The 18518-nt window shown below is 39.7% G+C and overlaps 1 protein-coding gene and 2 long non-coding RNA genes across 4 annotated transcripts in view; 1 reads left to right on the plus strand and 2 right to left on the minus strand.

Annotated features, from left to right (window-relative positions):
* LOC144986810 (uncharacterized) overlaps positions 1–5138 on the minus strand; it is a 508483-nt gene extending 503345 nt beyond the window's left edge. The window contains exons 1-2 of one of the 2 annotated variants that reach the window (XM_078935014.1): positions 4487–5027; positions 1475–1768 (exon numbers count right to left, since the gene is read on the minus strand). In XM_078935014.1, the coding sequence (XP_078791140.1) occupies positions 1475–1768; positions 4487–4658 (466 nt within the window). In that variant the 5' untranslated portion in view covers positions 4659–5027. Of the gene's footprint in view, positions 1–1474; positions 1769–4486 lie in introns of both variants that reach the window. The other variant, XM_078935012.1, reaches the window with a different exon arrangement.
* Positions 5139–15098, plus strand: LOC111949053 (uncharacterized). The gene is made up of 5 exons (XR_013651914.1): positions 5139–10931; positions 11653–11833; positions 11908–12037; positions 12213–14258; positions 14563–15098. It is a non-coding gene; the product is annotated as an uncharacterized LOC111949053 (long non-coding RNA).
* LOC144988105 (uncharacterized) lies at positions 15087–17399 on the minus strand. The gene is made up of 4 exons (XR_013651894.1): positions 16480–17399; positions 15751–15928; positions 15527–15621; positions 15087–15370 (listed from the first exon to the last, which is right to left on the minus strand). It is a non-coding gene; the product is annotated as an uncharacterized LOC144988105 (long non-coding RNA).
* Positions 17400–18518: the final 1119 nt, after the last annotated feature.

Here is an 18518-nt window from a genome sequence, read left to right on the forward strand (position 1 = left end):
GCAGCCCGTGCATCCAACCGACGCGAGGACATGGGTGGAGGAGCACGCGCCGGAGGACAGTCCAGCTGATGCTGGCAGACCAACCGGACAGGGCCTCTACATTAGGCGAGGGGCGCCTGCGGAACGGGTTGGTGGATCGGCGTGGGCTTGCGCGGCGGCGGAGGGCTGGACTCTCTCAGAGGAGGGGGATGGTGTGACGGTGTGGCACCATCAGATGACGAGGGGGGGCCACACCAGGTTTTATTGTTTGTGTATTGATGTATTTTGTATTTTCTGATTGCTACCTGTGGTACCACCTGGACGGGAATTGAGAGCAACGCCCCGTGGGCGTGGCGTCCCATTTCAGAGGGAGCACTGCAGGTGGTGACACGAGAGGAGTGACAGTGTGCTGTGTGCTGCCTGGCCCTGCGTGGTGCTCATTGTAGCAACAGTGTAGACAAATAAACACAGAACCTCCTCACCTTGGCTCCTCTGCATCCTTTCTCGGCGGGATCCCGTCACAATCACTCATGGATCATGTGTGACACATGTTACTGGCATCTGCACATATGGTGCACGGTCGGGACTTGAACACACCAGGGTGTGGTTCCACCAGCACAAGCAGCTGTTCCAGATGTGTACATTGGAATGTGTACACAAGTGCATTCTGGACAGTTGTGGACAAATATACACAACTGGACACACTGGACCCTCCAGCAGACAGGCTGTAGGTAATGACCAAGTCCATAGTGTGTCCTCTGTTGTGAGCAGCTGTGGGACATTTTTGAAGTCTGTGAAAAACTCACAATCATGACATCATCAATGTTGTCCAAAGGTCAATCAAAATCACCAATGATTGAAATCTTATTCTACCTGATGTGAAGTGATTGAATGGATTGAAGTTTTTGGAGGATTTTTACTGTTGGGGTTGCACAAAATTAGGAAAATGCCAAATATTTTTGGAGTAATCCCAGTGATGAGTTCTGTGGTTACGTTTTTAATGTTTTATAAGAGCTAAAAGGGATCATATCTCCAGGCTTTGTTTTGGATCATGTTCATATTAGTGTAATTTTGACAATATAAAATATTATGTTATTTAAGGTTTAACTTGATTTATTCTGGATTAATATTCCTGTCTGTTTTTAATCACTTTCAGTTCAGTTTTAAAAGTTGTAAAAGTTTAGCTTTAGTGTTTTCAGTAAATGTTTCTTGTTCGGCCCAAAACCCAAAGTGTGTTTTGGATTTAGGCCCCCTGTTTGACAGAGTTTGACACCCATGTAATTTATAAAATTCATGATTTTTGTGTGTAAAATGGACAAATAAAGATAGAGAACACAAAAATAATGTCATCAAATGTCTGTGTGCGGGGGGAGGGGGGGTTCCTCGCCCGGGGAGTAAGTTAGTGTAGAACCACCACTGAGTGACAGACGGGTCCACAAAAAGAAAAGCATGAAGCTCAAAGGTCTTCTCTGTTTCTTTGATGAAGGTCACATACCTATGTGGTGGAGCTGCAGCTGTGGTTTCCAGATGACATCCAGCAGTCTGCGCTGACGACAGAGCTCCTGCTCGTACTGGACGATGGTTCCTTCACAGAGTCTGCAGATTTCTTCAGCAGCAGCAGCTAGTCGCTCGCTGATCAACTCTCTCAGAGACTGAAGGGAAGACATGGTTCCTGCTCCGATCTTCAGCTCCAACTGAACCCTCAAAACTGGTTCCGCCGGTTCCAATCTGAAGTTCCTTTGTGGGCTGCAGAGACTGTCCTCTTCAGTCAGCCAATGCTGGGGGAGGCCTGCAAAAACAAAAGAAGTCCCGCCTTTTTTATGTTTTGAGGAATGTATTGTAAAAACGCCAATACAAATTTTACAAATTTATTTGGAGGAGCCCCTGAAGGACCATTTTTTTTAACGTAAACTTCCTTGTAAGAGTGTCATGAAGTGGTTTAAAAAAAAAAAGTTCTCTCCGTATCCCAGCTTTACAAAATGAAGCTGCATTTTTTGACTCAAAAATAAAATGAAAAAGCCATCCACCAAAATGCTTTATCATTTCCTTCCTCAAGACAGCTTATTCTGTCACTTAATTAAAATTAAAATGAAAATGGTATTTGACATTTCATTTTCAAGACGTTCTCTGGTAAATGTGTAGCATAATTCATTTAGAAATGTCTAATTTGACAGTTAAAATGGATTAATAGAAATGCTTTTTAATTTTCAAAATGAAGCTGCAATTTTTGACTCAAAATTAAAAAGAAAAAGCAATATTTCAAAATGCTTTTTCATTTTATACTTAAAACCGCTTATTCTGTGTCATTATTAAAACGAAAATGCAAAGAGGGGATTGCATTTGCATTTTAACATCCACCCCGCGCACCTTGTCGCAATATTCATTTCGAAAAAGCATTAGCAGAGGGGAGGCGGGGCAATGACGTCACTGCTTTCTCTGTGTGTCCGGCCGCTGACTGACGCACACACACCAGGAGCAGACAGCCGCGGTTACATGGGCAGAACATCTTGATGGGATCAATGGTCGGGTTAAAATTCACCCGTGCACATGGGCACAGAAAACCTTTTTCCGATTAGAACAAACGTTCCCATGGCTCAGACTTTCGTTCGGAATAAATAATTTGGGCATGCGCAGTAGTGTAAAATCACCCGGATGCGGAAATAGGTCCCGTTGTAAACAAACCGCTGCCACAGACATTTATGCAGCAGCTCGGTAACATACGAGACGATCTTCCAAACGTGCTTTTATTAATGTTATGAATATTATGAAGTGCCTGTTCGCTCATCGTTATATTTAATCTGTGTGGTCAGTGCTTTTTTTGTGGAAGAATTAGGTGGACGAAAGCTTAGGACAGGCTAACATCATTAGCCTGATGGACGGACACAAAATCCAGGACCGTGCGAGAAACGCAGCAATCTGCATCTTAGCTGCACATAAATGTATGGAAATAACATCAGCCTTTATTTTGTCAGGACACAACTGGAAACACAAATCCACGTGACACCACGCGACATTTATTTCTGCTCTGAAAAGTTTACACAGACCGCCCCAAAGCCACTCACACCGGAGCTCTGTTCGAACACGGTTCCTCCTGAGTCCTGCAGCCGCTAACCCAGAGCGGCGGGACGGCTCGCAGTCTGAATTCTCCCACACATAACAAAAAAAAAAAAAAAAAAAAAACGCACATGTAACAAGCATACTCCTCTCCTCAGACACGAAGTTATTAATCCAGCTGCTCTGCTCACTCGGGTGTCAGTGGACCGAGTGAGCGTCGGGGGACACGAAGCGTATGAGCTCCAAAGCTTTCTCTCAGCGAAACACCGTCTATGCGTGACGTAACCCAGAGCAGCAGTGACGCACGATCGGAATGACCGTTTACATACTCCACGATCGGATAAACGATCGGTATAACCCACCTATCTCGATCGGAAAGAAATTCTGATCCGAATGAGTCTGATCGGGGCAGAGTATTCCGAACGGCTCGTTTACATGACGCAGTTTCTTTCCGATCAGGCGTTCATTCCGATTACTTTTGCCCATGTAAACGCGGCTTGTGTTAGCGGCAGAGAAAACTGCTTTGAGTTGGTTGTGAACTTCTGATGAGTTTCCACAGCTTCTCAGGACTACATAGAAGCATGTCCGCCTTCTGCGGTCCTCCTCCTGACGCACCGCGGACAAGATTTTGTTCTTCAGACCGCCAGCTGCCTTCACATAGCGGAGCGCGAAGCTCCCGATGATCACTGAAGGCGGAAATGCTGCTACGATCTGAGAAACCATCATATGAACCACTGGAAACACAAATTAATATGATGGAGTCTGGAGATCATCATTGAAAGCTCCTGACTTTGGTTATTGAGTATTGTGGATGTTTGTATGATGGCTAATGAAACTAAAAATAAGAGGTTTATTCACTTGAAATTTGTGTTTTAATCTCTTAAATTGCCTTAGAGAAGGAAAAAACAGATTTTTTAATATTTAATCAAATGAACCAATAAATGAATTACACTAATTATATTAATTAATCAGTTAAAAATGTTAAAAAATTTGCTGAAGCACCCTAATAATATCATGTGAAAATTGGACAGTGTTTGGAGCAAAAATAGGGAAGATGTGATATCTAGAAGAAGAAAAACATTTTTGCTCAATTTAATCTTTTGTACCTGTAATTACCAAGTTTTCCCATTGTTTTCTTATTCACAAAACAACGGAAATCCTTAAGACTTAAACATTTAATAACTTGGTTAATTTTAAGTATATTTAGCTAATTTTATTTTTTATTTTGTTCAGAATTGTTCTATCATGTGTGGTCACATTTATTCTGACTGGGCCTTAAAATCTTTTGTCTTGTGATCCCTACTGTATTAATGGAAAGGTCAAACCCCAGATATCCACTAAAGAAAACAGAGAATCAGCTGCTGATAAAGACTCAATAAAACCCAAATCTGAAGGAGAAAATAGTGAGTGATGAACTAAAGGCTTCTCTGTTTCTCTGATGAAGGTCACATACCTATGTGGTGTAGCTGCAGCTGTGGTTTCCAGATGACATCCAGCAGTCTGCGCTGACGACAGAGCTCCTGCTCGTACTGGACGATGGTTCCTTCACAGAGTCTGCAGATTTCTTCAGCAGCAGCAGCTAGTCGCTCGCTGATCAACTCTCTCAGAGACTGAAGGGAAGACATGGTTCCTGCTCCGATCTTCAGCTCCAACTCCCACAAACACCGCCGTCCTCTTCACTGCAGCTCCGATCGATCATCTGCTAGTCTCACAATCACAGCAATCCACGTTGTCTTTCCGTTCAACACTCCTTCACTCATTTACGACACTTTGGAAAATGCTGAGAGTTCCCACACGAACCACGTATCGTCCTTTCTGTCCAAAAACCTCACAAACGTCCCAACAAAACACAGCCGTCCTCTCAACACGAGCTAACGCTGCTAGCCTGCTAACGAGCTAACACTGCCAGCGCCTCGTGCTGTTCTTCTTCTTTGTTTGGCTAACAGCGTCATGGTGCTTTAGCGCCACCAGCTGGTCTGGAGTAATAAAACAGATTTCCTAGGCTGTGTCCGAATTACTGCCCTAACCCCTATATAGTGCACTATATAGTGCGGTCGCCATTTTGTAGTGCTGTCCAAATCTACAGTTCAAAAATCATGTGCACGGGAGATCGGTCAAGATGGCGACCGATGCAGAAGCAACGCTCTTTGGTTAAGTGAAGAAACTATCCTCTATCCCTTACTACCAAACTTTAACTAACAGAAGTACACGCTACAGAAATCTAAAGGAACCAAGATCAATCTCCAAGCCTTTGAAAGAAACCACCTCTCTTCTAAATCTATCTATTACCGCTGTTGGGGGTCTGGACAACGGCTAAGCTAAATCGGCTACATCGAAAACGGCTAAGCTAAGCTAAGCCGGCTACACTGCAGCCTGTGAAACCCGTTCCAGCTCATCATGAAGCCAAGCGACCTAAACACAAAACGAAAAGGAAGAGAACCTACCGTCCGTGAAGAAGGTATGGAGTTCGGAGTTCCTCTTGATATTGAGAAAACAGCTAGCTCTCCAACTGCTGTCTCGGCTCCAGCTGCTGCTAGCTCTGATCATGACTACACTAGCTCCGGTCTGCCGCCTGACTCTACTCCAGATACGCCAGTTAAACCTAAGGAAAAAAAGCAAAAAGCTGAAATGTCTTTGTCAGAATTACAGAACAACATTCTGGACGCAATTAACACGCGGGCTGATAATCTAGAAGGCCTCATCAACAAAAATACTTTAAGTATTGAGGGCCTGAAGAAATCCCTGGACTTTGCTTTTGCAGAAGTTGAAACTCTGAAAGTGGAGATGAAAGAAGTCAAAACTGCAAATGAAAAATACGACCAGAAAATATCAGAACTGCAGCATAAACTTAATGAAGCTGAAAGATATGGTCGAAGATGGAACCTCAGACTACACGGTGTGCCGGAGGGAAACCCTGAAGACATCAAAGCCAAAGTCACCAACATCTGCTGTGCTGTGATTCCCAGTTCTCAGGAAAAAATTACAGGGGATATCGACATGGCTTATCGTCTCGGAAAGAAGACAGGAGCAACCAACAGACCGAGGACGACATTCATCCGCTTCACATCCATATCGACCAGAGATCTTCTGTGGAGAGCAGCTAAAAGGAGCGAGTACCTCAGAAACAACAAACTGAGATTTGCTGAAGACCTGACTTCTGAGGACAAAGCGCTGAGAAATAAGCTGTGGCCCATTATTGAGGCTGCAAAGAAAGAAGGAAAAAAGGCTCATTTTGCAGGTATTCGTGTCATCATAGAAGGCAAAGAAGTACGACCAGAAAACTTTCACCAATCCCAAATGGACACATCTTCTGCAGAGGCCTCTTCCACCTAGGATGCTCTGCAAGCACCAGGACAGACTTGTCACGCTTTTTCACTGAGGCAAGCTTGAAAAGGTCTGGTTTGATTTGGGCTTTTGCTTTTCAAATGTTGAACTTTTACAGGTGATTTTGCACACTTTCCCAAATATGTGAGCTGGTAAAAAGAGGATAGCAATAATTCAAAATAATTAAAAACATATAAAAAATAAATAGATTAAAAAAAAAAAAAAAAAAGACAAAAAATATTTTCCCTTTTTTTACAAATGGCCTATTTTTTAAATGCTTTTTTTGTTTTCTGTATCCTTCTTCCCTTATTTTTAATGGCCAATTTTTGACAAATATTTTTTGCCGAACAAAGAGATTGTTATTAACCCATATAGCTCTGCTGTTAATAATGGGATAGAGATAGTTATTTGTTCAGTACTTGAGTTTTTCTCTACTCTTATAGTACTTTTTCTATAGTTTTTTCTTTTCTTTTTTACACTGTCGTTCTCTGTTCTTTCTCTTAATGCCAGGGGGTTGAGACAGAATGTCAAACGAAAAGCCTTATTTCTTTTTGCAAAGCAACAGAAAACCGATTTCTCCTTTTTTCAAGAAACACATTCAACTAAAGATGATGTACAGTTCTGGAAGGCGCAGTGGGGTAACGATATCTGGTTATCACATGGCTCAGAAAGAGCAGCAGGTGCTGCTGTTTTGAAAAACTCCTTCAATGGAGCCGTATTGCATTCTGATGGGGATCCTAAAGGTCATTTCTTCGTTCTGGTCCTTAATACTAATGATTCTCTTGTATTACTTGTAAACATATATGGGTACAACGCAAAATGTGAAAATGACTTATTGTTGGAGAAATTAGAATCTCGTCTTCTACACTGGTTATCCAAATATCCAAATGCCTTGATTGTGATGGGAGGGGACTTTAATGTTGCTCTGGATGGTCTGTTAGACAGATGGCCTCCTAGAACTAGTAATTCTATGGCCTCCAGTTTAATACGATTCATGCAGAAATTTCAGTTAGTAGATATATGGAGACAAAAGAATTCTAATGTAAATTCTTTTACCTGGAGCAATAAATCCCAGACCAGCTTTTCTCGCATAGATTTTTGGCTGGTTTCAAGCTGCCTTGATGAAAATTGTATAAATGTGAAAATTCTCACCACTCCTTTAACTGATCACAAAGCTATTTCAATACAGATATTTTTAAATCCAAACACTTGTTACAGAAATTCATACTGGAAATTAAATAACTCTATCTTGCAACATGATAAGGTGTCCAAAACCGTTTGCTTACTAATTAAACGTTTCTGGCAGAAAGCTTCCTTAGAAAAACAGTTTAGCAGAAATTGGGAACTTCTAAAATTTGAATTATCTAAATATTTTAGAACATATGGAAGCTCATTTGCTAAAGCTAAAAGATTTGAAGAGGAGAGCTTAATTTCAGAAATAACATCTTTAACACAAAAATCTCCTGTTGACTTAAATGAAAATGAGCGAAAACACTTAATTAATCTGCAAAATAAACTGGATGACATGTACCGAAGAAAAGCTGAGGGAGCCTTTATAAGAAGCAGGAGGAGATGGATGGAGGAAGGAGAGCAGAATACTGCATATTTCTTTCGCCTTGAAAGACAAAATGCTAAAAATAATTCAATACAAAAATTAAATATTGATGGGAATGTTACAGATAATCCTAAAAAAATAGCCAATTACTGCTCTGACTTCTACACTAAACTTTATGAATCTAAATATTGTGAAGAAACTTCTAATCTCTTCTTACAATCTCTCACAGACACCAAGGTAATTGAGTCTGATTTGAAGGAATTCTGTGATAAACCACTATTGCTACATGAAGTTATATCAGCTATTGAACACCTCAAATTAAATAAATCTCCAGGCACAGACGGCTTAACCTCTGAATTCTATAAAACATTCTCCGAACAACTTTCTCCTTTCCTCCACCATTTATTCCTGGAGAGCTTGAACAACAACTTCCTTCCTCCTACTTTAACCCAGGGCCTTATAACATTAATACCCAAACCTAAAAAGGATTTACTCCTCATTGACAATTGGCGTCCAATCTGCCTGCTTAACAATGATTATAAAATACTTGCCTTAATCTTCGCTGAAAGGTTAAAAAAGGTTTTGGATCATATAATAGATGAGACTCAGTCTGGCTTCATGACAAATAGACACATATCAAATAATATCAGATTAGTACTTGATTTAATTGATTATTCAGATTATTGTCCCGACGAAAGCTTTATCCTTTTTCTCGATTTTTACAAAGCCTTTGACACAATTGAACACAACTTCATCCTCCATGCGATAGAAAAATTTGGTTTTGGTCCATTCTTTAGAGGAGCTGTTAAAACCATGTATGCAGGAGGAAATTGTTCTATCAAACTTCATGCTGGGACTTCTCCTCGATTTTTACTAAAAAGAGGAGTCAGGCAGGGATGCCCTATTTCCCCTTATTTATTCCTCCTCTGCACCCAGCTCCTCACTGACTCTATAAAACTCAGCTCACTAAAAGGTATTTCAATAGCAGACCACACAGTCACTATCAGCCAACTAGCTGATGATACCACCCTCTTTCTAAAAGATCATTCTCAGGTACCGTTAGCCATTAATCTGATTAATAATTTTTCCGTTGCATCTGGACTCTGTTTAAACATAAAAAAATGTGAATTGTTTGCTCTTAAACACTGCGACGTCCTCTCTATCTGTAATATTCCAGTGAAAGAGTCCATTACCTACCTAGGAATTACTTTCTCTAAAGATAAAAAAGCCAGATGCCAATTAAATTTTGACCCAATTATTAATAAAACACAGACAAAGCTGAACCAGTGGCTCCAGAGAGATTTATCATTGAGAGGCAGAGTTTTGCTAACTAAAGCTGAGGGAATCTCTCGCCTAACGTACGCAGCTTTATCCCTCAATGTTGACAAAAAAGTCCTGAAAACCATTGACAAAATTCTATTTAACTTTATTTGGAGGAACAAAAATCATTACATTAAAAAAACTGTTGTAATGAACACTTATGATAAGGGTGGTCTTAACTTTCTAGACTTTTGCACATTAAATAATACATTTAAAATTAATTGGCTAAGATATTTTATGAAGAATCCAACTTCAATCTGGAATTTCATACCAAATTACATTTTCTCCAAATTAGGAGGCATAAACTTTCTTTTATTCTGTAACTATAATGTACAAAAGATCCCAATTAAGCTTTCTTCCTTCCATAAACAAATGTTACTTTCCTGGTCACTCATCTACAAACACAATTTTTCTCCTCACAGATACTACATATGGAACAATAAAGACATTACTTATAGACATAAATCTTTATTTTATCCATCATGGTTTAATCAAAACATCCTTTTGGTTCATCAGCTGTTTAATTCAAACGGAGCTTTAATGTCACATGAAGAATTCTGCTTCAAATACTCCATCAAAATACCAAAAACCGAATTTAACTTTGTTTTGAAAGCAATTCCTAAATGTATTATTACATTATTCAAAAGTTCATCATTGCAAAGTCCAACTTTATTGCCAATTGATCCGACTAAAATAGAAATAGGCCAAATTTGTTTTTCTTCTTCACGTAACACAAATCGCCGTATACGCTCACTCTTCCAGAAGGATGTTGTCTCCATTCCTTACGTAGTTTCTTTTTGGAATAATTTAGTTTATCATTTAGAATGGAAAAAGATTTGGAATTTACCAGCAAAATACTTTTTAACCAATAAAGTGAAAGAAATCTCATTCAAACTAATCCATAAATTCTATCCAACCAAACTATATCTACAAAGGTTCAAGGAAGATATTGATGTTACTTGCTCTTTTTGTCAAGAATACCCTGAAGATACTGTACATTTATTTTGGTCATGTCCCTTTTCCACCACTCTCTGGTCTAAAGTTTGTCATTTCATTTCTGCCCACATTGACCCTGACTTCCGCCTGTACTTAGAAAATATTATGTTTGGCATCACCCACTGTCCATCTCATAAAAAAGAACAGTTGTACCTCATTAACCTTTTGTTGTTTTTATGCAAATGGCACATTCATAAATCAAAAGTAACGAATCATACCCCTCATTTCTCAGTCTTTATTAATGAGTTCAAACAATACATTAAGACAATAAGAAACTCTGATAATAAGAACGCCATCAAAACATTAGATCTGTGTATTAGTTTCAATCTTTATGCATAAAATGTATAAACCCCCTGGCTTGTTTCTTCGTTGTTCAATGTTGAACATTATTTTGTATTGATTTTTTACATTCAATAAAGTTTGAAAAAAAAAAAAAAAAAAAAAAAAAAAAAAAAAAAAAAAAAAAAAAAAAAAAAAAAAAAAAAAAAAAAAAAAAAAAAAAAAAAAAAAAAAAATCATGTGCACTAGAAATTTCCCAGAATTCTCTACGAAAAACCAGTGTGGATCGATGCTCACTCGATCGGCGAATATTGCCCAGAATGCACTGCGTTCATACCAGAATGCATTGCGTGTAACCCACAATACACTGCGTTTGAATTATTCAAAGATGTCGGACGGTTGCGCTAGAAAGAGGACTTAAAATGTAAGTATATTTAAAAGTATCTTGTATATGTTGTAAAATATAATTGTAAATACGTAAGATGACTTGTTTAATATGTTATATTCCTCAATCGACTATCTACATTGTTTTGAAGCTCATCAATTTCGGTAATGCTAAAGCTAACGCTAGCGCGAATTAGCATTGAAGGCTAAAAACAAACGCTGTTGATAGTACATCAAAAAGCAGTGAGTTCTAACCGTAGTCATAAGTTATTAACACATTTTTAAAATGTGTTTATATATGTAGGGACAGACGAGGATAAGGAAAATCTGATCCATATGTGGATGTAGAAAGATAGCCTGTTTGTTATCAGTCAAGCTCGTGCCGGATGGGAGTAAGAGCACTTGATCAGATTTGTATTTATTTATCATTAAACTGTAATCGTTGTCATGTTGGGGTAAAGGTTGTTGTTGAAAGAGGAGAGGAGGAAAGAGCACGAAGGGACAAAGAGTGACAGGAGAGTCTGTTAAGCTTACCTGAGTTTAAAATATTGTTCACAAAATGTAACGTCGTCATTGTTTTTGCAATTTGCTTAATAAATGCAGGAACAAAAATGAATTATTTACATGTATTATTTAAATCTGAGCCATTTTTAACAATCTCAAAAGGATTTTCATATAAATATCAAATGTACATATTTACATTTTCGTTTTATATGTTAACATTTATTTTATACATCTTAACAATAATCCTGGTTTTCTAGAGTCATGTGTGTCACAGTTGGAGCTGAAAGGAAAGCAGAGATTTGTCCTCGCAGGCGGACGCCACTTTACCCGTCCTACTGGTTCCTGGTGTGGCTCAACATCTGTGGCTCCCAGCAGTCCACTTCTCTGATGCACAGATTGTGCAGAACTGAACTGCAGGCAATGATTTTCATTGCAAAGGTTGGTTTTACTTCCAGTGCCCCCAAAAATATTGCTCTCCTCCTCATTTGCCAAATGCTCTCTCTCCACCACAGAGCGTGCCTTGGCGTGGTGCTGGTTGTAACGGGCCTGAACCGCATTCCTCATGGGTTCCTTGTAGGGTGTCAGCAGCGTGATGGGATGTGCAATGAGGGATACCCACCATCACCCAAAAGGATCCTTCAGGTGGGTAATGTTTGATTTACATAAATTGGGCTTTTACGTAGAACCTGTGAACTGTGGACTGATCCTTGATTCCCAACAAAAATATCTCTAAATTTGGCTTAGAGTCACATACAGCCTGCAGTTGAAAGGAATAAAAAAGCTTCCTGTTAAAATAACAAGCTGCATTTTCTTTTAGGGCCTTTATTCTTCAGTGGCAGCCCTCAATGCTCCCCACGACCTTTTGGAAGGTGGAAGACCAAGCAAGCTGCTATAAAACCAGAGGTGACTAATGGCAGTTCATTCCCACTGGATGCTGGGTGACCCTGCTCATCAGCTGGAGGATGCGGTCTGACGTCCTGTGGACAACGTCACTTACAGTGGACCGTGGCATGTCAAAGGCCCTGGCTACCACACTGTATGATGTGCCACATGCCAGCCAGAAAAGAAACACCAGGACCTCAGTCTCCTGTGCCCCCCCCCCCCCCCCCCCCCCCCCCAGAGTGTGAGGAACCCGAAGCTGCTCCACCAGATGCTCAATGGTCCTGCGGGTCAACCGATCTGCAGGTCTGCCGGTCTGGTTTTGTGTCGGACTGAGTGTCAGCGTGAAGGGCCACGACAGACACCTTTATGTTGGCAAAGCAGTAGAGACTTGGAAGACCCTGTAAAATAGAAAAATAATTATTTCATTGAGAAAGTTAAATCTGATTTTTTGAAGTTTTCATTTTATTCTGATGTCTTACATTTTAGTTTATGACGTATTTATAAATGCTGGAAAATCTCGTGTTTTTTTTTTGGCTGGGTTTTTGGATTTTTACATAAATATTTAAAAATTAAAGTATTTTTTGTTTAAAACAAGTGATATGGTTTGACTCTGAATAAAAAATACTAAACTTTGATCTCACAAGTGTTTCATGTAGTTACACTATACAACTCATAATCCAGTGTTGAAAAAGAATGTTAAACTCTTACCCAGCAGGCTGTGTAACCTTGAGCACAATTAGTGACAAATGCTTAAATTGAACTAATAAAAAAACTTTAAGTTTAACTCACAAGTTGTTCATGTCTGGCCAGGGCATCCAGAGGAAATCTTCTGAGACGTCTGCTTCTCCTTGCCGCCCTGTGATACTGCATATCTGCTCGTTTTTGGTTTGATCCCATGAAAAACGGTTGAATTATTGCCAGGAACACGGACAGATTCATATATAAAGCTATTTTCAGAAAGGTAGAAGAGAAAACTACAGAAAAAAATGCCTCCTTGCAAGAGCCCGTAAATCGTTCAGCGGCACAAAAATAAATATTGCCATGGAGTAATAACATGGGGGTTTATTTATCAACAAATACATAAAATCACCACCAATGTGTTTGTAATTTTATTATTTATAAATCAGCCACATTTTCCATGATCAGAACACAGCAGATTCATAAATAGTCTTCATAAAATGTTCATATTTACTATATATTTAATTTGACAAATGGGTGTCATTCTCCGCGTTAAATAGAAGTAGTTCCCCTCCAGACCAGGTGGTGGCGGTAATGCGCCACTTTGTTTCCGTGCCAAGCGCCATTTGAAAACACCCGAAAGAGAAAACTAGTGAGCACGGGTGTCCGAATTGCTTTGAAAATTCAGAGAACTATATAGAGAACTATATAGTGCCGCACTATATAGGGTTTTAGTAGTTAGGGGTTAGGGCGGTAATTCGGACACAGGGCTAGAGATTTCCTAATAGACCTTTTCACACTTCCGCATTTTTCGACCGGAAATACGTCAATGACGTGTAAAACAACTTCCTGTTAGCGTAGCAGCGGATATGAAGAATGGCAGAGTCGAAGAGTTGCAGTCTCTGTTGCGTTCCAGGCTGTTCGTCTTCCAACCAAAAACAGCCTTACCTTTCATTTCATTATTTTCCTGTGGATCTAAACCTGAAACCCAAATGGATATAGGCGATCCGAAGAGATGAAGGGCATAGTTTTAATGTAAACACAGGTAGCACCCTCTGCTGCCGGCACTTACTAACTTCGCTCCGGGATTGTGGTGCGGCTGCGTCGTTCGTCGCCTGAAGAGTGGTGTTGCCCCGAGTATTTTCCCTTGGAACAACTTTACTGATCCTTTGAGAAGGGAGTCAGAATATGACAGAACCTCAAATGTCAGGCTATGCAGCTATGCTGTGAAGATACTAGCGACATGGTGGCTAAGCTAAGACAGTAAAGATGGATCACGACTACGTGACACACCCACCTGCAGGTAAGGTTGTTCATAATGTGTTTGGTTAACGTTAGTCAACTATGTGTACCGTTATTGGATACATGCATTTCTACCTGAACAAATTAATATTTTTAATAAAAGATGTTCATGCTCTCACCTATTTTAATTACATGTATTTAATCACTTTTGAGCATTTTGTCATTTTGTAATTTCCTTAACAAAAATAAATGAAATGTATTTGTAATTAAATACTTAACATACTTTTCAAAACATGATTACTGTGTTGTGTTGAAAGGTAGCATTAATATATTAAGACTGATTTTTAATTTCTTTATCTTCACAGGTGCTCTGGATGAGGCTTTGATTACATCCATGACTTAGAAGCCAAGTTCCTTTGCTGGAGCCAGGAGACGATGTCATGGCGGACAAAAGTTCCTCGTTCAAGACCTCCTAACTGACATTGGATCTAAGATCATCATTCCACCTTTTAAGCTTTCAGCTCAATTCAGCAAGGAGGAAACGGAACAAACCGCAGCCATCACCCGCCTCAGAATTATGGTGGAAAGAGTGATCAGTAGGATAAAGTCCTTTCACATCAGGAACTCTCTGTGCCGCTCACACTGATGGGCAGTGTGAATCAGATCTGGCTTAACCGCCGTGTTTTGGCAAATTATCATGGACTTTTTTGTTTTGAAGAGTGAATTAATGTTTGGTATGTAAATAATGTATAATGTGCAAATAGTATGGAAAAATTTAGTGTTTCCACATATTCTTAAAATCTAATTAAATATAATTGTTATATTCGTAATATTTTTCTGTTGAAATGTGACTGACTACACAAAAAAATTAGATGAACAAATAAAACAATTTTGGTCAAAATTGTGCCTCGTTTAATTTTTTGGTATGCAAATAACATCAAACATTTACAATAAAAAATAACATTACAGATCAACAGTAAGACAGAAGGCTGAACTGATTGTTAAAGACAAGATAAGTGTAATTTAAGGTATGCATTCATGCATTTGCCACAATATATATCCAAGTTCTCTTTCATTCCATCTCAGAAACCCATCCAACACAACCATGAGAGGTTGGGGCTGCACCTGGCATAATCTGCTTCCAGATGCCATCATATGGATCTGGCTGTGGTCCTACACAAGAGAAACACAACACACAAAAGTTAGACATAAGTGCATAACTACATTTCAATTTAATTCATTATATCTGCTGTAACCATAATTTGGTTAGTCATAAGATTAAAAAAAAAAAAACTTAACTTGCTCACAAAGCAACAAAAAGTTAATCACCTGTATGCCTTGTACAGTGTGGACCTCAGACCGTCCCTGCCAACTGTTTTGGGTTTTTGCACCATCAGCTCACTAACCGGTTCAGGATGGATTCCCTTATAAGTAAAAGGCAGAAAGCAATTACAGTCTGTAGTAACTACTTGGGGTGTTTTTATAATAATTTAGAGTTGTTATGGATACACATACGTTCTTAAAAAATAATGACAATATGATCACAAACCCACCTGTGCCATCTTTGCAAGCCACTCGTGCAAGCCAGGGGGGTGGAGCAGCCTGCAGACCCAGCTGTGAATAATGTGCGGTCTGGAACAGGATGGCAACTATGTGATTGCAAAATCCTTTAGCAGCCACACAACTGCAGACGAAAGCTTTCAGGTTGGCACTTTCTGCGTCCAGTGATATCTAGACACAATAAATTATATAGGTTAAAATTAGGACATACTTATGTTGCTACATCAATGTCAGAATGACATGAAACTATAACTGCCAATAGGGTGACCAGATTTGAGTTTGTAAAAAAGAGGAGTGAAGTGAGTTTGTGAGATATTTCATCGAGAGTAATTGGTGTTCAGAGCTGCATACATGAAGCAAATATAATTACATTTCATCTATGTTCAATGTTATTTTATTATATAAGTATCAAAAGAGAGGACATGTCCAGGAAAAGAGGACTTCTGCTCACCATACTTTCAGAAAAATAATACTAGTAAGTGAAGAAAGTGCCGCAACCGCAGCAAAATGAACACGCATACGGGCAACTTAACATTTCTTATTTACAGCTTCACCAAATTTTTGGGTGTTATGTTAATCTCATGCCTTTTCACTTAAACATACACACAACATATTCACTGCGATGCCTTATATTACAAATTAATAACACCAGGATTTACAGTTGACGTAAACACACAGAGTTACCGGTGATGCGGCTATGGCTAAAGCTAGCTGAAGCTTACCTTGGTAATGGTGGATAAACTCTTCGTGGACGAATTTATATCCCATGTCCAATTTGTTTCCTTTAGTGGACGATTGCATCTTCACACTCTTCATCACATCGGTGCTGGTGAACTTCGGAACACAACTCAGGCTCTTCGAAAACACTCTAGGCTCTGCCATTCCTCCGCCAGCGAAGCACAAACCGGAACTAGGTTTACACGTTGATGACGTACTTCCGGTTTTTGCGAAAAAGGTCTATTCTGCTTCCATGTGATCACATGAAAACAGTCCAATGTTTTGGATTCTTCTTCTATATCATTGACATTAAAGCTGCAGCTCTGTCACCAGGAAACAACATGTGACAGGTCCCAGTTTTTGGTGGAACACCGTCTCTGTGATGCTACAGACGCTGCTAAAACACAGTGGATTTCATTCTGTTCTATGTAGAAAAGACTGTTTGATTCATGTCTGATGAATTCATCTTGGAGTATTTATCCTCCACGTCTAGAAGTCCGCTCCGTGAAAATCCTGTCCGACTTTATAGCAGTACGTGTTTCCATGGTGACAGAGGGAACAGCTGGTTAGCATCTTTCTAACTTGACTGAACTGAGGGTTGGGGCTTCCAGCACAGAACCAACCTGAGAGCAAATGAACATTCAAATCCTCCACAAGCTAAACCCCATCAGCGTTGGATTGCTGCTGACAGACAGACTTCATTGATGGCATCTTCCGTTCTGGACCTGACGTTTAGCACACCATAGCTGGATTCCAGAGCGCTTTATCAAAGCGCCTTAAGCCCGTTTGGACTCTGGCGCTCCACGCGCTGGATGAATAGTGGCGTTTGGAGGAAGTGCGGCTGCGCAGTCCGTCACTGAACACCGTCACTGCCTGGACCTCTTTCTGGGTCCTAGTGCCCTAAAGGTTACAGCTCCTGGTTACACAAGAAAAAGTCCATTCTAGAGGCCACTCTGACGTCATCATCATCAAAGACAGCGTTACCTAGCAACCATAGCAAGACCATAGCAGCTATAGAGGGAAACACAACAAACCATCAACGGCGGTTAAAGCAGTCAGACGTTTGTTCTGCAGCTCAGCAAAAATCTCTGCTTTAGGTTTTGGGGAGAAAAACAAAGGAAAACACACGGAGAAGGATTCTGCAAAGGAAATCCCAAGTTCTATTGGTAAGTCAGCGTCCTGGAAAAATGCTTTGTTGGTTCTGAAGTGGCATGAATGCAGACTTAGATTGGTTTGTTTCCTTGGATTCTTCAGATGGATTCAAGCTGTAAATGTTGTCAGCATAAAGCAAGTTTGGACTAAACTAAAGCAGAAAGTGGCTTTGAAGATGGTCAGGAGAAATGAGGGCTTTTTTCAGGAATTCTTGGAAGAGGAGGACTTCTCCAAACAACCAGAATCTAGGAGGAGGTTTTTTCAGCATTGAGATCAGGATTTAGCATGAGCTTCAATCCCATTTTTGTTCAATCCAAATGTTTACCGTCATATTCAGGAGTTCAAGTCTGGAAGCCACCATGACATCATAGACATTAAAGACCCTGTTACCTAGCAACCAAACACAACAAACTGTAGACTATTCAAACTGGACATTTTGGGGCAACAATTCTTTTCTAACTCAAGTTTTTATGAAAAATCCAAATGATGGAAACAGATTGTGTAAAGGAAATGAGGATATATTGGTGAGTCACAGTCCTGGAAACATGAGTTGTGCTCTGATGAAGACGCCTGATCCAAATGTGGATTTTTGAAATGTTCTTCATGAGATTCAAACTGATTGAAGCTTTGAATTAAAGGTGTCAACACATTTCTGCATTGGATTCATTCTGTTTCAGTGTCTAAGGTTGGTTTTGTGGCAGAAACCAAGTTTTTGTTGAACAGTAGCGTTTGAAAAAGCAGAAAGTGGCTTTGAAGATGGTCAGGAGAACTTCTTTGAAGAGGAGGACTTCTCCAAACAACCACAACCTTAGAGGAAGTTTTCTGAGCATTCATAGAATGCTTTTACAATGACTCATCATTTTCCACAAGAAGCTTATGAGTTTTTCCAAAT

This window comes from Oryzias latipes, chromosome 2 (genome assembly GCF_053564925.1).
Source record: "Oryzias latipes strain Hd-rR chromosome 2, Olatipes_Hd-rR_3.1".
Lineage (NCBI taxonomy): Eukaryota > Metazoa > Chordata > Actinopteri > Beloniformes > Adrianichthyidae > Oryzias > Oryzias latipes.